General features: G+C 35.3%; 4 protein-coding genes across 5 annotated transcripts in view; 1 reads left to right on the top strand and 3 right to left on the bottom strand.

Moving 5' to 3' along the window:
- Nucleotides 1-23,235, bottom strand: part of LOC136810908 (polyadenylate-binding protein 2-B-like) — a 276,555-nt gene that overhangs the window by 170,417 nt on the left and 82,903 nt on the right. The gene's annotated exons all lie outside the window — the stretch shown is intronic.
- Nucleotides 1,062-7,726, top strand: LOC136810893 (chromosome transmission fidelity protein 8 homolog). Its single transcript, XM_067067478.1, has 3 exons — nt 1,062-1,200; nt 6,037-6,145; nt 6,837-7,726. The coding sequence occupies exons 1-3, from the start codon at nt 1,178-1,180 to the stop codon at nt 7,074-7,076; spliced, it is 372 nt and encodes a 123-aa protein (XP_066923579.1). The 5' UTR covers nt 1,062-1,177; the 3' UTR covers nt 7,077-7,726.
- Nucleotides 9,984-17,809, bottom strand: LOC136810889 (kelch-like protein diablo). The gene is made up of 5 exons (XM_067067476.1): nt 16,081-17,809; nt 14,043-14,210; nt 13,411-13,579; nt 12,728-12,862; nt 9,984-10,612 (listed from the first exon to the last, which is right to left on the bottom strand). Exons 1-5 carry the CDS (start codon nt 17,126-17,128, stop codon nt 10,192-10,194), a joined length of 1,941 nt encoding a protein of 646 aa, XP_066923577.1. The 5' UTR covers nt 17,129-17,809; the 3' UTR covers nt 9,984-10,191.
- On the bottom strand, nt 17,791-22,572 carry LOC136810890 (exosome complex component RRP42-like). Its single transcript, XM_067067477.1, has 7 exons — nt 22,373-22,572; nt 21,493-21,587; nt 20,974-21,136; nt 20,509-20,579; nt 19,759-19,879; nt 18,597-18,752; nt 17,791-18,280 (listed from the first exon to the last, which is right to left on the bottom strand). Exons 1-7 carry the CDS (start codon nt 22,529-22,531, stop codon nt 18,200-18,202), a joined length of 846 nt encoding a protein of 281 aa, XP_066923578.1. The 5' UTR covers nt 22,532-22,572; the 3' UTR covers nt 17,791-18,199.

Here is a 23,235-nt window from a genome sequence, read left to right as displayed (position 1 = left end):
TTTTAATCCAAAAATTTTGGTCGCCAACTGGGCAGGGTACTCTACACTGCACTGGACAGTCCGGTGCGTCGGCAGGGTCCTATGGATATAGGTGGTGCAGTAATTTGTTATACAATGAAATATACTGTCGCATTCTCCAAAACAACTATTCCATTGCATTTGATAATCGAATCACAATTATTTGATGTAATTGTTAATTATTGTGTGCATTCGATTACATTAGATTGGTTCGGTCAGGACCCTGCCGACGCACCGGACTTAACGAACACCGGACACACGAAAGTCCGGTGTAAAATGAGAATTTTTTTTACCACCGGACAATTTCTACACCGGACTTAAGGAAGTCGGATGTCCGGTGTCGGAGAAAGATATTTTTCCCACCGGACAATCAAAACACCGGACATGACCAGTCCGGTGCGTCCGGTGTTTCTTATTTTTTCTTTCATAAATGTCCGGCGTCCAAAATTCCCTGTATGCAACACCGGACTGACACCGGACTTATTGCGTCCGGTGTAGCGAAAGGATACTTTTTGCCACCGGACAAATACACCGGACAGTCCGGTGCGTCGGCAGGGTCCTGTTCGGTCTTGTTTTGTCGATTTTGACGGACAGACGGGGACACACTGTCCTATGTCAGTATGTAATTTACCACCAAACCAATGTTTGAAAATGGAATGGCCCCAATATAGGAACAGAAAAATAATTATCTAAAAATAAACGATATAAAAGTCAGAATTTACCGAATTTAGCCTACCAACCACCAATTTTCTTGACAATAGTTTAGAAATTAGCTTTACCAATTTATATTTGAATCATCCATGACTGCCTGACTAGGCCAAACACTCTTCTACGTAGTTAAATTTTAATTGCAGCGGTTCTGAGAAATTCCCGAAAAAACTCCCTTTGATGGAGAGTAACAAAGATTACATCATTGAAACGAACTACTAAAACACGGAATGCTATATTATATTGTGAAAGATTTGTAAAAAGCGTTCAACTTTTTATTCGCTGTATTTTTGCGCGCGAAAGTAAAAAAGTAAACAAAACCTGCTTTCACTTTCCTTTCTCTTTAGCTACCTGACATTGACATCTTCTTCAGTTCTTGTACGTTATTTTGTTTTGACTTTTATCCATGGTCCATGATCCTTAGCTCGCTACCATATTAAGAAGTTGAGAAATGGTTCAAATATTCCTAAAGCTGTAAGTATTCTTGCTTTAAGTACTTAAATACCGTGAGATTGGGTAACTTGCATCAGTGGAGGCTAACATGCATAGCATAGCCCTCAAATAAAAGACCTGGCTGGTTATTAAAATACAACTACGCAGCTCCACTCTCAGCTCTTCTCTACCATTTTGTTTTGAATTAACTTTGTATTTTAATGACCAGCCTATGCATGTTAGCCTCCACTGATGCAAGTTACCCAATCTCACGATATTCACCAGTATTCATCCTCTAGTATAGTTTCCAGATAGACGTTTTGTGGTCGAACGCGACCAAATGGAACAGTCTTTTGAATAAACTAATAAACCAGCTGCACTAAGTCAGCCCAAATGGCTGAGACGATGAAGTACAAATAAAAGACCAAGCTTTGAAGGGCGCCCCATTTGCTTGGAACGTTTAAGCAAAAAATGATGATTGGCGCACAATGGAATCCGTCCAAATCAGATGTCGATAGAACAATTTTCTGGTCTTAGAAAAATTAGAAAGAAATCATTTCATCATTCTTTGGCCTTTCTGATAGCTTTTACATGCGAGGGTACTAGTGTTGCGAGCTGAGGAGTGGTCCACCAGCCTTTTGACCATTGCAGTTAGGAACATTTGGCGAGCTCCTGTACGCGGCCGCAATCAAAAAAATCAAAACGTCACTCATTAAAAAATGACATTCGTGTCTTTTCGCACTTTCTTTAGCCTAGACTAGACGATGTAGCAAACATAGTAAGTATAAGCATACTGTGCTTTCCATTGGCTGAAGTTTTCTTTTGCGTTGGAAAAACTTTTCCAAACTTTCAGCGATGATTGACCAAACTGTTACAATGAAAATTATCCAGCGCATTTTTTATCTTCTTACCTTCTTCATTTTCAATGAAGCACTTGAAGTTTACTGAAGGTAAGCACATAATATATTCTTATAATTAATTATATATATTCATTTAAACACGCTTTGTTGTGCACTGCGGTGGAGTGCACGACGTAACTCGCGCGGCAACTAACTCGCCTTCTGTTGGAAGATCATATTGGGCGTTTTGGCGTCACCACCCTCAATGCAGTGGGCACCTTTGTCTTTCCACAACTCTTTCCACCATTTTAGATGGCCTTAACAATAGATCCAAAAGGGCGCCATAATCTTGGAAGAATAATTTGTTTTGCTCTCCGGCTTTGGGAAGTAGCAATGTTTTTGGTTGTTTTTCGATGGAAAATGCTAAGAAATTTAAGTTTACAAGTGTCATTTAGTTTTTGCTGGCTTATAGAATGGCATGATCCTGGATGGTTTCCCTAACTGCCTTGGAACTTAGCAGAACAAAAAAGGAGGAAAAAAGTGGAAATTTTTCCGACCCTTTATGTGACTTAAATATAAGTTTCTAATTTTCTCTACCCCTACAGGGACTGACAGGCTCCAAAAAAGCATCCTTAAGGGTGATACATACCAGTATCTTTGCCTAGGTACTAAGTTTCGGTGGCAAGCAATGATAAAATGCAGAATATATGGATAGTTTAGAAGCCAATACTCCTCTGTTTATTAAATTCAATGTGGTTTTAAGGCTAAAAATTAGTATATCGATCACTTTTTTAGTTTTCAAAATCTTGAAAAAGATGTCTGGCCGAAATTTAGTACATGACACATCGAAAAGTGCGGCAACATCAAAGACCCGTAAATTAAAAGGAAATCAATAGAAATCGCTTCAATAGCAGCAAGCTCGCGCTTGATCCAGCTTTAGCTTTTAAAGTATCCTTGGAAAAGCCCATATACAGAAGAAACGGTCTACATGAAATGACAGTGATACAGAATTGTTCGAAGAAAAGAAAAGTTTCTTTAAAACTCACTTTCTTTATAAGCTCTATTATATTTACAATTTCTTTAATAATTAATTATATTGATAACTTTAAGAAAAAATACATTTTCTTTTATTCTTTTTACTATAATTATATGCCTCTTTTTATGTTATGTGTTTTTTCTTTTCTTTAGCTTTTACTAAGAAAAATTATTTTCCCGCGCTAAGCAATCCCGATAAATTGTTTCCCGAAAATAATCCAAAATCGGAATTAAAAACAAATCCAAAGCACTTCTTGGCAGCAGCGGCTTGCAAAAAATTTTCAAACCGATTTAAAAAACGGCGTGATGGCGTGAAAATGAAGTGCCGGCGTGATCGTGAAATCTAGTTTTTTTAGGCGTGATGGCGTGAAATTTGTAGTTCTGCGTGATCGTGAAAATTATATTTATTAGTTGAATCGTATTTCTATGTCCATTTTAGCCAATTTAGAGGGTTTAGATTTCAAAATTTTCTTGGTCGGCCCCAACTATGGTAGGCCTCCTATAGGGTCTCCTATAGATCTCATTTTAAAACATAAAAGAAACGGTGCAAACAGTTCTATTCATCTGCCATTTATCCTTGTAACTTCCGATTGTTTTTAGCAGTTGCTAGCTAGTCTTCAAAATGATAAAGTCGAATGCTATGAGAGGATCGAAACTTGAAAATTTTCCCCGTCAGCGCAAACCATGGTGCGCTTCCTCCCTAACTAACATTCTCCTCTCTTTCTTAGATGTTTATTCTTATAGATGCATCAAAGATATTAGGTCTTTTATTTCAGGAAAACATACATTTGTAGCAAATCCTTAAACACAAAGAAGCAACAGGTTTATTATGAGGTGTAATTTTAAGCAGATTGATCAAAGGAATTATGTGGTGTTTAAACCATATTTTGGAAAAAGAAAGTAAATGAGGGCGATTTTAGCCATACTAAATTGAAAATTTCTCCCGTCGGCGCAAACCATGGTTGTGCCTCCTCGTTCCCCTTTTGAAAACTATTCACGCTAATTCACAATTAATGCTCATGGAACCCGTCAACGGGGGGACCAGGGGGCATGGCCCATCATGTTGCTTGTACTTTTAAAAGATTTCCATTATTTTTACATGAATTATTTTTCAAATTGAATTGAAATGGGTCCTAAAATAGCACTTTGAACCCTTCAAAATTCAAAAAATTTCTCCGTTACCCAACCATGGTGGGCTTTGTCAATTTACTCAAATATACCTCAGCCCTCAAACTGGTGCCCTTTGATGTGACCAGGTGTCCAACAATTTTTGATATGCATAAGTCAAGATTACGTCATTTTTCCTATCGAAAAGACCCAAAAAAACACCCCTGTGTCAAAAATAGAAAAACAGAGGTAAAAATCTAGATTTTTCGCGTGTTTTCGATAGGAAAAATGATATAATCTTGACTTACGCATATGAGAATGCCAAAAAACTGATTGAAGACCAAACACACATATATGTGGGCAAAAATTAAGTTTATATAACAAAATATGAGCGTGAAAACTAAATTTTCTAGGCGTAATGGCGTGAAATCGAAAAAAATTGGCGTGATCGTGAAAATCAAATTTTTCAGGCGTGATGGCGTGAAATCGAAAAAAAATTGGCGTGATGGCGTGAATTTTGGGTCCGCTGGGGGGGGGCCTCATAACAAGATGGCACTTGGTGTAGCTAAAATCTCATCGCTGTCTGAGGGCTGAATACTTCCTGTTCAACTAACTACTCCATTTAAAGCAGCTTTCAGGCATTTACACCATAATCAATAGAAGAAAAAAAGGACATGACCACATAACATTGAGATCAAAACCAAAACAGTGGTGTTTTCACCACATTTTGGACTTTCTGTTCCGCCATTTCCATATAAAGCATGTTGTTCTTTCCATCCAGCAAGCATGGTCCCGTCGTCCCACCATGCGCGGGTCATGCATGCAAACTTTAAAATAAGCGAGGCAAGACGTGCCAACCTCGTTTCCAGACTGTTTTCGAAAAGACAGTATGTTTTAAAAAAGATAGTATCGTTTTAAAATAGATAGTATTGTTTAAAAAAGATAGTATCATTACAAAAGATAGTATGTTTTAAACGAGAATAGTATTTTTTCAAACGGAAATAGTATTTTTTCAACGAAAATAGTATGTTTTAATCGAAAATAGTATTTTTTTAAAAAGATAGTATGTTTTAAACGAAGATAGTATTGTTTTAAAGAGATAGTATGTATTTCCGCTTTGGCGCGCCATAGAGTATTTAGTTATTCAAAAGACCGCCGCGTTTGCCAAAACATCTATTAGGCACAATTTTGAATTGAAAAGTTTTGTGTGAGAATATTCTATCTGTAATAAAAAAATCAAATTATAGATATCAAGTTCAAGTTTCAAGTTTCAAGTTTATTTTCGTTTTATGAGCTATGTACATTTCAAAAATTCCTAACAGAAAAAAACCCTAAGGGTTTACAAGGTCGACAGGAAATAAAAACTATAATAATATATACCTTAAGGGAAGAAATTTTGGTGGCTGGAAAGAAATTTAAATTTTTAGATTCAAAATGGTATTGTGTCCTACTAAGGTTGGCTAATTGTATCCAATATACCTTCCCGGTCCCCTAAAGGTCTATTCTCAATCTTAACCAAGAAGGTTTTTGGGATGGATGATTTACTGATGAACCTCAATGTGATCATTTTGGGGCTTTTAGCTGTTGTGTTGTGTGCTATAATGGAGGTAGAATCAAACCTTCAATGTTGAATAGTTTTTTTGGATAACGCGGCGACCTATTTATTGAATAACAAATTACTCCCTCAACCAATGAAAAATGTAGTAAATTATCTTCTCTCTAGGTAACTGTCGTGGAGTAATAAGTTATTCAATAGGCCGTCATGCTCTCCAAAACAACTATTTTTTGCATTGGCGGCGCTTCACTGATTTTCTATTCTGGGAGGATTATTCCTCACTTTTAAGTTCAGTACTTTCATTGTTTTATTATTTGAAGAAATATTCTTTTAATGTTTAAGTGGAGAAGACCCAAAAGAATGGAGCATTGTTGAACTTCAAGGAACTTTGGAGAGCAGTGAAGAAGAATTATGTGGAAGTCATATCGGAAATTTACACTTTGATGATAAAGTAAGCTCTCTTTTTAGCATAAAGAGACCCATCAATCTACAGTGTGCCTGGAATAAAAAGTGGAACAGAAATTCTAAAATAAAGATGGATAAATCCATTATTTCTAACTATTAAATGTCATGAAAATGAAATAATTATTTCCTTTACTTTTTTTAACCCTATTTGATTTTTGTAACCCGGAGGGGGGGGGGGGTAGAATTTATCACCCTCAATTATTTTTTATCTGAAAATACATATGTTGGTACATATGTTCTCATCAAAGCGATGACTTCATGACTAAATTTCCACCTGTCGGAAAAAAGCAAAAAGTTATGGTTTAAAAAAATGTCTGTCACAGTTTAACCAATATAAAGATATTCAAATTATGTTTGAAGATTCTAGAGGATAAAAGGTTCCCCTGTAACATAATTGCCGGTTTTGGATTTTCCATAAAGACTTTTCTTTAAATCAATGCTGAAGATGAGTAAAATTTTCAAAATTTGTCACAAATGATGATATTTTGTAAAGTAGCTCAATGGTTGGGCAAATGCCCGCGAATGGCATGGTTGTGAATTCGAGTCTCACCGGATCTGTTGGTTTTCTAACGGTTCTAGTGGCTGGAAGAAGACAGCACGAGAGCGACTGTATTTACTTCATATTGTAATACATAAGGGCATTCATTTTGTAAAATTACTTTAATTTGCTTTTCCAGGGTACGCCTCAGCTAATTTGTGGTCACCACCTGGTGACAGGCAAGATTCAAAAACTCGATAAACCATATGCAGTAATGAAGAAAAACAGTATTTCACATGGAATGAGCGAGTCGATGGAAATCGATGATTCAGATGGTCAATCAACAGCCTACGATATTGTTGCTTTCGTCAAACAAAAAATAATCTTCAAAAATCGACCCAAACCAATAATTATCAAAACTCAACCAACAAAAACGTGATAGTGTGAGGCATTCTAAAGGTGGCTTGATCTATATGATTTTGTTTCGCTCTCATTCAGTCAAATTTGAGAATTCCGACCACTTCATAAAACTTTAGATAAAGCTGCACGGTGGATTAAAGATGATGTTCATGTTAAAAACATTTTATTTGGATTGCATAACAATTATCTAATATTATTTCTAGAAATATTAATCCTATTATTGTAAAACGGGCTCTTCCAGAAAATGTTCGTACGTAGGGGTTGGAGGATATAGTGTCCGGGGGTAGTGAAAAATCTACAAAATTTGCCTTGTCCAGGGGGTAAACTTGCTCTGTTTTGGGGGTAATTTTGCTCTGTTTGAGGGTAATCTTGAATGTCCAGGGTATCAACTAATGCTTGTCCGGGGCTTAGACCTGCTGTAAAAAGTCACAATCTCCGGAGGGTAAAATTCCAAAAAAATGTTATATCCTCCACCCCCCCCCCCCCATATTCAAATTTTTCTGGATAAGCCCAATATAGTTAAGTGTAAAGTAACGATGAAAAAAAGTAGAATTTGATTTAAAGTATATCATTTTACCACAGTAATCTTACTTACTGCTTGCGAGTGTTTGTAAGCCAAAAAATTCAAAAACAACCCTGTTTATTTATTGACACATATAATAAACAAAATTAGTCTTTTTTGTGATCCAGTAGAATTATACAGTATGACATACTATTATACCAAATTCTTGAAATTAGAGCTTTTTAAAATTTGATGGATAACGCATCTAAAGGTCCGTTCTTAAAATTAAATATCCTACTTCCTAGTTTTTACCTTGAAATACTTCGCGGGCAGAAACTTTTTTGTTTTTCGCGATTGTGATCCTTTTTCGAGAAAGTTTCTTCCAGATAAGAAATTAATGCTACTAGTAAATCTTTGCGTGTTTTAAAGAGTTTTCGTTACCAAAAAAGGTAAATTTTACATGAACTCGCGAAAGTTATATCTGTGAAATTTCGGCTAGAGCCATAATTCGCGAAACTTAAATTCGCTAAATTTCGCGACTTTTTGACTTCGCCAAACTTTCTGCTCTTAAAGTAAACGGCCTGAAATTTGGCATACATGTTTCCCCTATTTTTAACTTTTCAAAATGTCAAAATACGGCAAAATGAATCCACAATCCAAAAAGAAGCTTCAGGAAGATAAAGTTTTGACTCTGGCAATTTAGTCACTTCAGTCCGGGAGGGCGGAGGGTACACTCAAGGTAAGAGAGAGCTGAAATTCGGCAAAGGCTTGGAAAGTGCACTGTGAGGGTTACAAAGCGAAAAGGACAATCTTTTGGGGCCAAATGTTTGAAAAAGGCCTAATTTTTAGCCCCATATATATACGGTGCCTCAGTCCAATGATGATTGTACTTAGAAATGTTAGCTTTATGACGTTATGAAGAAATATGAGTGAAATATGGACTTGATATGAACTTTAAGATAGTTCCATAATTTTACAACAAGTCTTCATATTGTAGAATCTTAGGCAATCCTTCATCAAGTGAACAAAAACTGAATAACATAGTTATCTGTATGGTTTTCATAATTTACTTGGAATCAGAATTTTTTCTTGAAGTATTTCTGTAACAGATATTTGGTACTGAAAAAGTGACGAAATCAATAAATTGTATAAATAGAGTTCAAGACTTAACAAATCTACTGATGGGAGGGGTTTGATCCTGATGTTGAGAATTGTAAAGCCAGTAGGAATGGATAAATGAATAAATGGAATACCATGGAAAATATCATGTTCGAATTAGTAGGAATGAGAAATCATTTAAGTGGATAAATTTTGGCTTTTGTGTCAAAAGTCGGCCATTCGCCAAATTAAATCCCCGCCAAGTTTAACGAACTTTTTAAAGATTTTAATTCTAATGAGAATAAGTATTTCTTTGTAAAATACCACGTATTTTTTAGTTTACCAGAGACTAAAACCTTCCCATTCACCAAATTAAATACCCGCTAAATTTTACAAAAATGATCATTCGCCAAATTAAATCACCGCCAAAATTTCATTTTTGCCAATCGCCAAACTAAATCCACACCAAAATTTATCCACTTAAGGTAATTTTGCAATTTACAAATTAGGATAATTTCAGGGTTATTTTCTCACCGGGCACAATTTTGTCGACTAACTTTACAAGTTGGAAAGGGTAACCACAAGATATGTGATTGTGATAGTGTCTGAAGTCGAGTTAAGACAAAAAACTTTGAAGTTTAAAATGTCAGTTTATATCTGTTTGAAATCATGTAAAGTTTTTTTTTGGGGCACCTGGTATGAGTTCTTAGAAAGATTTCACGTTGAAACTACATTATTCACGCCCGGGCGCTTAATCGGTGATTTACGGTATTGAAAATTAAAATTTCAAAGTCAGAATTTTGCCGCCTAATTCCACTCTTGCAGTGATACAAAAAATATGTAAATTATTTTTAAAAAGTAAATAGTGACATTTCAGCAACATTTTCATCATGATTTTGCCCGAGAACTGTTTAAAATATAAAGTGATTATAGACTAAAACGTGACTATCTAGAGCAAAATGAGGGACTTTTCTTTTGACAGTTGAAAATATTTTAAAAAATTAGGAGGCGGGGAGGGGGTCCTTATAAGGTCCGGACAATGGCGTTCGTATTTTAGAACGCCACGGTCCAGAGAATTGGAAAAAATCGAAAAACAAGCAAGGGGGCGTTTATTTGGCACCTTAGAATAGTGAAAAAATCGCCCAAAAAATCAACACTTTGAAAAATGAAAATAAAAAATACACCCAAATACTGTACTTCCTTCGATGGACAAGTGTGCCAAATTTAAGCAAATCCGATCATCTTTGAAGTTCGTAAAGTTTTTGTTTAGAGATTGGGCCAAAATACGCAATAAAAGACAAAAGTAATCACGCCAACATAGGTTAATTAAAATTTAAAATAATACATATGTATTTTATCTCGTATCAAAAGAAGAAATAAGCATACAAAAGATATGTAGAATACAAACAAGACAATTCATTTATTACAATATTGACACATTTATGATGGGGGTAAAATAAACAATAAAATCTGGGGGATTAGATTAAAACATCTAAAAAATAATATATTTATTCAGAGATGAAGTCTCTTTAATTTATGAAATAATGCAGTTGGCACCGCGGCCATTTTTGTTTTTCGGTTTTTGTTCACTTGATGAAGGATTGACTAAGATTCCACAACGAATTCCAGTTGTTGGTCTCGGCAAACTAGTAACGCGGACCCATTCGTGTGTAACAAGATCGTAATATTCGACTGAATTCAAACTAACGCCGTCCCAGCCACCAACGACAAAGATTTTACGGTTGATATGTGCTGCACCAGCATTCGATCTAGCAGTATTCATCGGCTCAATGCTGGTCCATTCGTTACGTGTCATATTGTAGATTTCGCACGTTCGTAGCGTATCGTGACCATCATAGCCACCCATGACATAAATATCATCGTTGATTGTTACAGCACACGGGAATGAGCGGCGGTCAGACATAGGAGCGATGTCTGAAACTGACCACTGGTCTCTAGAAGAATCATAAAGGTGTAATGGTTATTTAAAGAAACTGCTACTGAACTATTAATCGCAACAATAGTAGACACAGAATCTGGCCCTGACTCTTTTCTGTTACACTGTTGGCATTGAACCAAATTACACCTACACACCCAATCTCATAGCTTTATGAAGTAACACAATTAACTTTTTTGTTAAAAAATATTCGCCTTTTCATCTCTGAAACATCCTTCGTCTTTAGACGTGATATAGAGAATTTCCAAAATAAAAGTCACTAAGCCTAAGATAATTGCTTTATAAAGATTTAACCAATCAAAGTACGAGCACAGAAAACTCTCCACGGTCTGTCTTGGCGACCTAAGCCGTTACTAAAGCCATCGCTATCATGAAAATCAGAATCGGATTCGGCAAATGGCTTTTCGTCGCCAGGTTTCTGGGCTACAACCACAGGGAATAAACGAGTTTTCAGGTCAAAAACATTTTTATAAGTGCAAAAAATTGGTAAGTAAAATATCTCCTAGAAAAAAAGAATTATATATCCGTTAGAAAATTTCTAAATTTAGGCTGAAAAATCCGAAAAATTCTTTTCCCCAAGTTAAATGTTTACCCCGACTCTTGAAAAGTGAAGGGCGTCACTATTTCTCCCTTTTAAAATTTGATGCTACCCCCTCTCAACAATCCCACCATGATTCTAGCGGTAAAAAAGCAAGAACGAACAGTGTAAATAAGCAAATAATAAAGAAATCTTAACTGGTGTATAACATAAAGAAAGAAGGCAGTGCATTGTAAATTAATAATCAAAATTCAAACTTCTAATTTGGAAAACACAAAAAACACACCACTGACAGCTCAACCCCTCTTTTTCTAGATGGACCTCCATTTTCTGAGAACTTCCTCTTTCTACAAAAAATTCTCTCCCCTCCCCTCTTTCTGAAATCTTTTGAACATAGCTACCCCCGGCGTTGCGAGCTATGGCTTCCCCGAGGAAATATGAAAATATATTCAAACCGTATAAAAAGTCTCGGACTCAGACATTTATAGAAATACAACAATTCAATCCAGGCTTCTTCTGGCAACCACTGACGTACATTCATGCTCCTCATAAAGAAGTTTTTTAGAGGTCTGCAATTCAAACTGAATATATTTATGATTTGATAAGCGTATCGGTGCTAAAAGATTTTGAAATATTGAAATGTTGAAATGGTTAGCATGATTTTCAATCTCATTATGACGGATATGGACGTATCCCAAATCCAATTATGTTGGATTTTTCTGGAGTAATAACAGAAAACTATCCCTGCAATGCAAACAGGTTTTCTATTTTCGATGATCAAAGTTTTGTTAATCGCCGTTTCAAGTTAAATTAGTCTTAGATTTTGAACTTTTAAAAATCACTTGTTGTTTACAATGGACTTTTCCATCAAATTTCTTTACAGTGGGGTGGACGAATCTTTTCAAGGCAAAGAAGATTTTTAGAAATGTGTGGATACCCCCAAGAAAATTACAAAATTTGTAAAATAACCCTTGGAAAAATTATTTTCATACCTTAAAAATGAGGGTACACGAACTAAAATCATTCTTTTACCCCTGGAAATTTTAAATAACCTTTTACCCCTGGAAAAATGAAAAATACACCTTTATACCCCTTGGAAATTCTCTCTGATTACCCTCTTGAAATGTCGTCCACCCAACTGTATGGATATAAAATGGAATGGCCCAATTTTTTAGTTCTTAGGCCATGTTCAGACGTTACCGTTTCGTATCGTTCCGGTATGGTTTCTGTTACGGATCGAGATTGTCCATAGTGGTTGCTGAACCTTTCAGAGCAAGAAAACGGAGCAGTTCCGTTCCGATGAAAATAGTTGAGCGAAGCTGTTTCGATCTGTTTTACTTTGTAACGTCTTCTTTTTTGACGTTTCGAATTTTGACGTTCACACTAGTTTCGGAACCAACAGTAACGTCTGAACATGATCTCGAGAATGTTAAATCACACATTTAGATTTATTGAAAAGGCCAGAAAGCTAAGCTGATGATGACTTTACACAATCATGAAGAGTATAGCATTGAAAGTTTCAAGGTCATAATAGTCGAATCAAATAAATCTAAGGAAATGCAACAGAAAACGAACCTTTCGACATCATAAGTTTCAATGGTGTTTAAGATTTGTGCCCCATCGTGACCACCGATAATGAAAACAAAGTTGCCATTAGATACAGATGTCGTGCATCGCCGATGTGTCAGCATAGGTGCCACAAACTTCCAACTAAAGAAATAAATATACATTACACATTAATTTAGAACCTAAATGTAATTAACCATTTTCTGTATAAGTACTGGTAAAAGTGCTAAAAGCTATCTTGCACTACAGTACTTGAAAGAAGGGGAGACTTGAAAATCATAAAAATTGCTTTGAAGTTTGAAAATTGTCCTAAGAAACGGCTATACTTAAGTGACTTTCAATTTGTTTCTACTCTCAGGTGTAGTTTAAAAATCGGAATACAGTGGAGCCTCCGTAACTCGAACCTCTATAACTCGAATGTCTCCTTAACTCGAACCTCTATAACTGTGTAGGAGAGTAGATATTCATATCATAAAAAGATAATTACTGTGCTATAAAAATCTGCTCTCCTAAAAATTTTTGCAACACAAAAGCCTCTCTATGCTACTACCCCGCTCGTGTTCGATTTACTGAGACTCCACTGAACTAATAAACAGGGGAGGGCGTTCATTAGACACGTACATGAAGGTACCGGGAATAGCCGTAAAAAGGGGCGAGAAAGCTCAAAAAACAAAAACCATATTGTTGATTACCGGTTATTTACGGGATTGTAGCATTCAACCGAGTTCAAGGTCTGACTTCCATCAAAACCACCAACAACGAAAATCAAACCACTGCACGCGATGACTGACATCTTGCTTCGTTTGACGTGTAGTGCTGCCAAATTGACCCAAGCATTCTGTTCTGTGTCGAATTTCTTGACTGAAAGATTGAAAAAATCACGCATGAAAAAAAAAAAAAAAGACTATGAAAGTAAAATACACGCTTTTTTATAAGAACCAGTAAATTTTGGTTAAGTCTTGGATGTTCTTAGTTTTTTTTTTAATTTTCAGGCTTAAATATTCTTACGATGTTCTTTTGATACGCTTAGTTTCTTTGCTTAAAGTCTGCTGAGTAATGTCTTAGCAATTTCTAAAATCTGAGCGGATTGTTCTTAATTTGTCATTTGGTTTTGGTCGATTTTCAGCCTCGTGTTCTTATAAAAAAAAGCGTGTAAGAAATTATGAATGAAAGGATTTTCGAATTCCCTTTTAATATAACGTACGGCGACTTATATAAGGTAGATTTGATGGCTGTTTGGTAAATTTTCTGGAGAATTTATCCACGGAATCTCCTTTATAATATTTGATATATATCAAACTGTTGATTGAATCTCTTAGCTTACCCGTGTCTAGTAGTTCTGTTTGTCCTTCACGTCCTTCTGCACGGCTTGTTGTAATGCCTCCAACAAGATACATTTCACCATCAATAGTAGCAAGTCCATGATATCCACGCTCAGGAATCAATCGAGGTAACTCATTCCAGCTGCTCTTCGCCATGTTGTATGAAAAAACTGAAAGTTAAGATAGTTTACAAATATAGTTTCAAAATAAGGCTTTTAGTAAAAAAAATTCATGGGATGTTCCCGTATGTTAAGTATTATGAGATGAGTAGAGTTTATGTATGTGTGATTTTCTTCGACCGAAAAGGTTATATTTGTCTAGATCCTGATCGATTGAGGACGATGGTAAACAAAGACTTTTACCGTCCTCGATTTTGCGGGTGAAAACTGCGGGTTATTCCAAATCACTTCAGTCACTCCGTCGTCTTCAAAAGTGAAAATAGTCGCTAAGTTATAGACCTTTTGCTAGCCACGATGTCTTTTTGACTACATAATGAATTAGCGTTGAAAACATTACGTAATGACTCAAATGATAACCTAATAGTAGATCAATTCCCACCCGTTTAATTTTTATCTACTGTACCAGTGGATACCCCTTAAAACCCACAATAAAAAGTGGTACCCTCTATCTCATTGTTTAGTTGGAGTGTAAGGCTGAAACTTTTTGTGTTGAAAGTACGTTGTCTATGATTGTCTTCCCTAGCAGTGATGTTTTGTAGAAAACAGTTTTCAGTTTTTCACGAGGAAGTGAAAAAGTGCAGTTTTAGCTATTTACCCCTTAAAACCTACAAAATGGTTTTTCTCCAATAACTTTTTACAAAAAAGTTCTTTTGACCTCAAATTTTGAACAGTAATTCACTGTAAAGTTACTAATGTTATGAATATACCATTAGTACCTAAATGATCTCAAAAATATGTGTTAAAATCAAAATACCCCTTAAAACCTACAAAAATAAGGCTAAAAACCACAAAGTCCGACCCTTGCTAACGGGATACTCAAGCTGATGGATACAAATTTGGTGTTGCTTCGTGATTCAATGGTTCAAAGACTTGCTAGAAATTCATTCCCACAACAATATTTTCATTTTTCAGGATTTCATGCCCATAATGCAATTGTGTGTGGTTTTTTCGTCAAAAACGGCTACGAAAGGCCAAAACCTTCATTCGCTTCATTTTTGACCTATGGTTCTAATGTTTTTCTAAATCTCCATCAAATTTGTGACATTTTGGTATGCAACATGACCAGGTTTTGAGAAAGTCGATTTTCAGATTTTATTGATCATCACCATAAAAGTGCTTTAAAGTAGAATTTTAAGGGCCTGTCATTTTCGTTGGGGTCTATTCACGAAGATGAAAATGATTTTTTTATACCTACCATAAGTATAGGTATCTAAAAAATGCAGGTTTTATGACCTTAAATTCAATTGTGTAATTTCTAGGTCCAAAAAACCTGATTTTTTGAAGGGATTTTTGATAAAATTTTGAATAACTTCGAATTTTAAGATACTTTAGCATCTTTAAAATCCTTAAAATTTGGTATTTTATGAAAGAACATTTACAAGAGGTTGTAAAAAAGTGAAACATACCACATAAAATTAAATCTGGTAGTTATGAAAGCCAAAAATGCAACATTGTGGGTTTTAAGGGGTATGTGGTTTTAAGGGGTATCCACTGGTAATTTAGATTCTTAAAATGTCAAATAGTCTATTGACTGTGTTTGTACTTCTAGTTTACCGCGCAGACACTTGTGTATCGAAAAATAAGAAACAGATCCACTATCAGGTTATTCTGTCGCTAAGATTATATAATGTTTATGACGAAATGCTTTCGCCCGCTTTTTTATTATGGTGTCAAAATGGCATCGAGGCAAGCAAAAGGTCTATTTGGTGAACACAGCCATCAAAAGAAATTTCTTTTATCGCAAACTTATAATACAGTAGCTACTACGAAAATCCCAGAGAGACAATCAATAAGGCTAACCAAGAGAAATATCCGATGAAAGCAGACATTTAAGGAGAATGATCACTCATGAATTACTTACTAGTAGTGTTCATTGATGATTCGCCGTTTCCACCACATGCAATCAAGATTTCGTTGTTGTTTTCGTATTTCCTCGGTCTTGTTCTTGCCGTCTGCGCCATAACACCTCTGCGATTCGGGAGAAGTAAATAGTGGTGAGCTTCTACCAAAAGTTCTTTACATTTTGGAAATTCCACGAACAGAGATTCAGATTCTACTTGATCCACTAAGTAATCCGGCGGTAACATTGGTAACCGAATGTGTTGTACAAGTTCCGGGAAATATTTCTTTCTTTCGGACAAGCTGTACTTTGTCCATCGAATCAAAGCTTCGTAAACCTTTTCTTCGTTTAAAACTCGCAATTCATCGCTAGATATTATAGGAACAAGTTGCACAGCTTGCAGTTGAAGAAACTCGTCACTTTCGGTGATATATCCAAAGTTGTCACAAATGAAATTGGTCGTACTTTCAAATAAACCTTCACAGGAATATGACTCGGCAAACTTTTGCATTCCCAAGCAGTTGTTTACTGTCAATAAAGTTTCTAAAAACCTACAACAAACATCTTTAAGTGATTTTATAAGCATAAGATTGGCTGCTTGCAAAATATCTTCTACATTATCATTACTAAGTGGAATACCTCCGGTGTATATAAAATTTAAAACAAGCTTCATTACTTCTACATCGACGCCATTTATATCCACAATCCGTTCTTTACTCTCTTTCATGTTGCCATTGAACATAGCATAAAAATAGTCTGAGCAAGAAGCAAGAATGAGCTTGTGAGCATGAAACTCTTGACTGGATACTCGTAAGATAACATCACAAAAGCCCAATTGTCCAGCCTGTCTCAATTCGTCAACTCGTTTCAAGACATCGCGTAAGTGGTTTTCTTCGAAATGAATTTCCCCTTCTTTCTTGTTATGGGCTGGAAAAAACATCATAATAGCAAACATAGCCTGCTCTATTAAGCCATTTGCCCAAGTAAAGATACTTCTAATATATTCTTCAATTAGTAATAAGAATGTCAATAACAATTCGTAGGATAGCATGAGCGTAGTCCTCTGCATCCATCTTTGACGTGAGTAAATTAACTACTTTGACGTTAGAATGAGTGCCAAACGACTAGCACACTGCAATGTTATCGAGAACAATTATTGACGTCACTTTATTACGCGTGATCGTCGATTCGAATATTCGAAAGTCGACAACGACGAAAAAAGAAAAGAGAAAACAAAGAGAAAACAAAATTATTCAGAAAGACGAAAAAAGCGCTGAGTACTTTAACAAAACAAAATTATGTATTATCTAAATTTTAATAATTTAAAAGCTTGAGAGTAAAGACATCGTTGACGTTCCATGCATGAAGTACTGGAAATGTTAGATGTATTGATTATCGATGAGACTGAGATATTTAAAGGGTAATGAAGGCGGCTTTCTCTTTCCCTATTTCATACGAAAAGTACATTAGTCGACTTTTACTCACTATTGTCACTCCGGAATTAAGCAACGCAAATTCAACGAATTATGCGGCGTTTCATTTTCTACCATGTACCTAATGAAAGGCACTTCGAAACTATACTGATTAAAAAACTTGGCAAGTTATAAATTAAAAAGGTGCCAAGCTTACCAGAAGTAGAAACAACTTTTTAGAAACTAAATTAGTTATGTTTTGGTAAGGGAATCAAAACGAAGCCTACTTTAAAGCGCAAAAAGAGAAGGGTTACTTGAGTAATTTTTCTGCTGACGTTTTATTTAAGATCTCAAACAAAACCATTGCCCTATTTTCAATCTGTATATCGTGGTAAAATTTGAAAGTTTATAATAAATTCATTCACCTTGGCGAGATTGCATTAATCCAAAAACACATGACATGTCATTAGCCAACATACAATCAAAATGTTTCCCAATCAGACGTTATCAAGGATAAAAAAATATCCCTTTGACTTTCCTTTGGTCTCTGTATACCAAAGTTGTTGCGTAGGTTACTATCTAATCGATGTTCGCCTGTTTTCATCAACCATGATTAAGCAACAAACTACTTTCGCTTCATCGAAGCTCAAACAGTTTCAATAAAGAACAACCCAATATGTCAATATTTTAGATACCTCGATTGTTCCTCTTTACCCTTCCACTCTCCTTCAAATCATTTCATTCACATTTTCTTCTCGTAGCAAACGCATCAAAGAATCGTTTACTGTTTTTCCAATTTTCTGCCCAACCTTTGAAAAGAAAATCATTAAAATAATAAAACAACAACGAGTGAATTCCATCGCGGAAGTTTGCCGGATTGCAGATTAAAATCTATTTTTCGTAAAGAATTTAGAGAGAGACAGTTTATTTGCCGAAAAAATCTTTCCCTTTCTCAAAAGATAGTTAGATTATTTTCTGAAAACGGAAAAAAACGACTGATGTAACTGTATCAGGAAACTAGACGTATATCTTAGAATTGTCTCACATTGGTAAACAAATCTTCGAGCTTTCTCTCGATTGGTTGAAAGATCAACCACGTAGAATGATTTTTTTTGGAAAACTTACTCTCATCATTTCAAAGATCAGATCTGGATTAAGAGCACCGCTGCCATGTTTTTGCACGCTACAAACACGTCCTTTTTCATTGACGGATAACAAAAGTTGACATTCACTGCAGCTCTCTTCTTCAGCAGTAGCGTCTACAACGTAACGCGTTCCAACCTGACACAGAAAGTGAAAACAATATAAGGTGTGACTTGACTTTAATATGAAATAAATTTGGAAAAGATAAAAAAAAACAAAAAACATTTCATCAATGAATATAGCAATGAAATTAGCCGTTTCCGTAACTGAACTAATCCTATGGCCAAGCGAGGAAGCAGGATCTTTAAAGCAAGTATTTATTAGTGGTAAAGCCAACACAGCGCGACCTGTGAAGACCCGAAGACCCTTGATTGACCCACCAATTGCAGAAGTGCTTAGTCGTACTCATTTACCGACCGGAATTGTATAGAGGGCTGAATTGGTGCTTTGGTCATAAGCTATACGCTAATCTTTACTCTTTTATGTTCATGAAACTTCCTAACGGCTAAAGCAAGCATTAAATTATTGAGTATGGGCTTTTAGCTTGTCGCTTTGAATCGTTTGATTTTAGCACAGATTTCTTGAAATCCTAAAAAACTATATTTTATTATATCTTTTTAATGACTATTCGATTCTTTTTTCGAATGTTTTGATGTTGATTTCATCAAAATAGAGGAGAAGAAAGATTGTAAGAGAAAAACAAAACAAAAAAAGGGACACAAATGGAGAGAGAGGATGTAATAAATTTCGTTGATATCTTTCAAGTTGACGATAAACTAGTTATACAGAATTTTCTATATTTTTTGAGCCTTTAGGCGAGTCTAAACTCGAAAAATATATCCCATATTGTACTCGGTACCATGCGATAACTTTTACTTCTTATTGACGGTGACATTTAGATTTTTACGACTTTACTACAGTCTACCGCCCATATAACATTAGAAGAACTTGAGTTTTCTATTTTGATTTTCGAAAACGGCAGTTTTGTCTCCAAGTGAAGCCATCATAAAGAAGAATGACTAACTTAAGTTTTGAGCAATCATGCTTTAAATTTGCTTCACATGTTCAAAAGTTATGGTGTCGTATATATTCGAAGACGAGGCCCAGATTGATTTTTTACGTTTTGAGAAAAACAAGTTCTGACCTTATTCAAAGTAACGAGAACAGGAACGTTTGAAACATCTAACGGTACTGTATCATATGGGTCATCAGATATCTCGATATCTTGTTCGCTGCCTTCACCAATCACTTGTAGCTTCGGTAATCTTTATATGAAAAAAAGAGGGATAAGAATGAAATTGAACTTGCTAACATACTGTATATTCCTCATCTTGAAGCATAAACCCCAAATACGGCCTTATCATGTCATGCAAATATCTTTTTCATCTCATTATTATATGCTAGCTTTTAGTTGTAATTATCTTCGTGGAAAATAAATACCATAAGAATATCTCAAATTATTCACACAAATAGTAAAAATAATTACTTAAACGCCCCGCCTTAAAATATACGGTGAAACGAGACAAAGAGAGAGCTCTACAGTGTTACAGGGAACTTTCTTTTATTTGAAGTTGTCGGGCGGAAAGCCTTGATAGACAAACAGATTTCCGTCTTTATGCTGAGATATTCCAATAAAGTTGACACAGGAGGAGAGACGTCTTTATTTCTTTGATAACCGACAAGAATTAAAGAAGATATATATAAACTGATTCTAAAAGTGTACTGTACCGTAAAGTTCTAGATGCCAAAAAAGAAGAGTGGCGAAAGCACCTTACCATGATGGGAGAAGAATCTCCCAAAACGTAGGCAAAACTAAATCTGTGAAACAAGCCACGATAAGCGTTCAAATGAATACCGATGGGTCGATAAACTCAAACTTGTTAGGATTCCATACCTTGTGCTGTGAAGTGCAGCTTTTACGCCAATTGATAAAGCGTCAAAAAGATTGCCACCGCATTCCAAAACCTGATTGAATAATGCAAAGAAAAGTAGTTATTAGTATCAGCAATAACATATGGTTTGAGAGGGTGATTTGGGAAAGCCTGAACTTAGTGAGCTGTTTTTACTGCCACAAAAATTAGAGCATTCGAATCCGATAAATATATTTTGATAAAATATTCCATTGATTACTGTAATAATAAAATGGATTGGTGTAAAAAATCGAACGATTTTTTTCGATCAAATAAAATCTGTTTTCATCGGGGTGATCACAAAACCAGGGCTATAACGGATTAATCGAACCACTCGACCCTTATATCTTTACAAAGCATTTGTAAATCTTAACATGCCTGATAAAAAAACCCTCCCTCTGTTATTGTAAAATTTTAAGGGTTTAATGACATTATTAACAGACACATACCAATGCATCAACGTGTAAGATCCAGCATGCTTTGCCAGGAATGACACCAAGAGACTTGAGATCCAAAGCTCCAGTACAAAAAGTTCTTTTTAACGCGCAACTCAATTCCAATGCTAAATCGTCACCACCACGACCTTCAAAGATTGGAGAAGCATTTGCAGTACTGAAATGAAATTTGAACAAAATTGGGGTGATGAAAAAGGGAGTTTAAGGCCCAAACGGGAGCTTAAATAGATTTCTTTTATTGTCGCTTGCTGCTGCAACTTTTATTTAGGGTGAATCTTAATCATACAAAAATATATATTTATTTTTTCAATAGAAACGATTAGAATACTTTAGGTAATCAGAGAACTGTTTTTCTATTATTTTCAATTTTCTCTTGTCTAAGTCGATACTTTTGAAACAAAGCAACTGCAGATTGATAGTAGAAAATATTTTGAATCAAGGCATTGTACTTCAATTATATTTAATTTTGTATATAAAACAGACAGAAAAGAAAGAGTTCTAATCTAAACAAACCAGTCAACTGCAAATTCAATTCTTCCTTCGGTCGGATGGCTTGGCGTTGGCTCACCAATCTCCGCTTTTACACCAAAAATAACGTGCGTTCCTTCCTGAAAGTAAAAACAGAACAAATTAGTGCAAGTAGTACCAAAGACAGTGTTGAGTCGAAAAGTTTCCATAAAGGTTTTATTAATTTTAATTCTGGTTCCAAATGTTTATGACATCATCAGGAACTTGGAGCTGCAACACAGGATAGAAATGTCAGGAGGGGGATTTTGAATGTCATTGCAGGATGATAGCATAGTAAATAAAACCTAGATAATCATTCGGAAAATCTTTAAAAGAGTTATGGTTAGGGTTAAGAAAATTAAAAAACCCACAAAAACTTTCTATACTTGGGGACATTTTAACTTTGAAGGTTTCTATCTTAATAAACAATGCTCCATAATTTAGTAGAGCAATATTTTAATGAGTTCACTGAAGACTGGCGTGTTTGAAATAAGAATTTCATAGTGTTTAGTAGAGGGGTCAAAAACCCCCTTAGGTAGGAAAGCCCTCTTAAGTGGTAACCCCCCCTTAGGGAATACATTAAATTCAGACCCTAATAGGGGGGGGGGCTAGGAAATCAAAAGGCAATTTTATAGTAACACAGGCAGTTTTTTTTTAAAAGAAAGAATTTTGAAATTCTTGTATATAATTTTATGAAGATCCCGTTATGTAGAAAGTCCCACTTAACTGGCAACCCCCTTAAATTAAAACTTTCAACACCCCCCCCCTTGTTTGGGTTTTATCAAAATGTAGAAACTATGAATTTTGTCAACTCTTGTCATATCTAACGAGACACATATGCAAATAACCAAGAATTTACGTCTGGAAATGAAGTAAAATATTTTACCAGTGTGACATCAGCAGAACCATTGGTGCTTGAAAGTACTCTCGTTTTAACCGAGATTCTTCTATAATCTTCACAAGATCTGCCATCATTACGAAAATCATCTTCAACACCTGTTATGATATAATGTTTCTCTTCGCCTGACAGTGTTATAGATGCCATTACAAATCTTTTTTTAAATTATTTTCTTTACTATCTAGAAGAAGAATTATGAGATTTATTATGGACAACAGATAATACAGTCAAATGGCATTCACAAGACTTACACTTACATCATCCTATTTTATAATGGGAAAGAAAAATATGGAGAGAAAGGGAAACTGAAGACAAGTTTTGGACAGGAGGATGGAAAAAGAATAAAAATAAAATTAATGACTAATGTTTTAAATTCTTTTTAAAAATCTTAAATCGGAGGAAATAATAAAATAGGCTCTCCTGGATTATATCATCTGTTCTGGGAAAAAAATGGACTCCTGGAAAATGTATATCTGTTCTCTAGAAATATCATGTTCCTGGAAAAATATAACAGCTATTCTCTAAGAAAGTTAAAATGCTCCTAGAAAACGAGACCTTTTCTTCAAAATTATGAAGTTCCCTGGAAGAAATAATCTGGCATCTGGTTGTGTTTTTCACAATTTAGCTGGATTTTTTGAACAGATTGTCCGCTGGAAAATTGTATGTGTTTTTCCTTAAAATATGCTCCTGGATTTTAAGAACAGATGTTTTTAAGACGACCCCTGGATTTTACCTGGGTGTTTTGAGTTTTGAGGAAAGTCTCTCCTAGATTTTGGGGGAGATGTTATTTTACAAAAATGGCATAAATTCTTAGCCCATTTGTCAAAAGTTGCCCTTGGGTATAAAAAGAA

Source organism: Clytia hemisphaerica, unplaced genomic scaffold, assembly GCF_902728285.1.
Source record: "Clytia hemisphaerica strain Z4C2 unplaced genomic scaffold, Clytia hemisphaerica genome assembly, whole genome shotgun sequence".
NCBI lineage: Eukaryota > Metazoa > Cnidaria > Hydrozoa > Leptothecata > Clytiidae > Clytia > Clytia hemisphaerica.
The sequence above is the reverse complement of the archived record's forward strand: the minus strand, read 5'-3'. Positions and strand labels throughout refer to the sequence as shown.

Coding starts and splice junctions, on each gene's coding strand:
- LOC136810893 (XM_067067478.1), top strand. CDS start 1,178: ATGGTTCAAATATTCCTAAAGCT. Junction 1,201..6,036: donor GTTCAAATATTCCTAAAGCT/GTAAGTATTCTT, acceptor TTAATGTTTAAG/TGGAGAAGACCCAAAAGAAT. Junction 6,146..6,836: donor ATTTACACTTTGATGATAAA/GTAAGCTCTCTT, acceptor TTGCTTTTCCAG/GGTACGCCTCAGCTAATTTG.
- LOC136810889 (XM_067067476.1), bottom strand. CDS start 17,128: ATGCAGAGGACTACGCTCATGCTATCCTACGAATTGTTATTGACATTC. Junction 12,863..13,410: donor TACAATCCCGTAAATAACCG/GTAATCAACAAT, acceptor TTATTTCTTTAG/TTGGAAGTTTGTGGCACCTA. Junction 10,613..12,727: donor GAAACTTATGATGTCGAAAG/GTTCGTTTTCTG, acceptor TGATTCTTCTAG/AGACCAGTGGTCAGTTTCAG.
- LOC136810890 (XM_067067477.1), bottom strand. CDS start 22,531: ATGGCATCTATAACACTGTCAGGCGAAGAGAAACATTATATCATAACA. Junction 18,753..19,758: donor TTCTCGTTACTTTGAATAAG/GTCAGAACTTGT, acceptor TTTCTGTGTCAG/GTTGGAACGCGTTACGTTGT. Junction 18,281..18,596: donor TGATCTTTGAAATGATGAGA/GTAAGTTTTCCA, acceptor TTCTTTTCAAAG/GTTGGGCAGAAAATTGGAAA.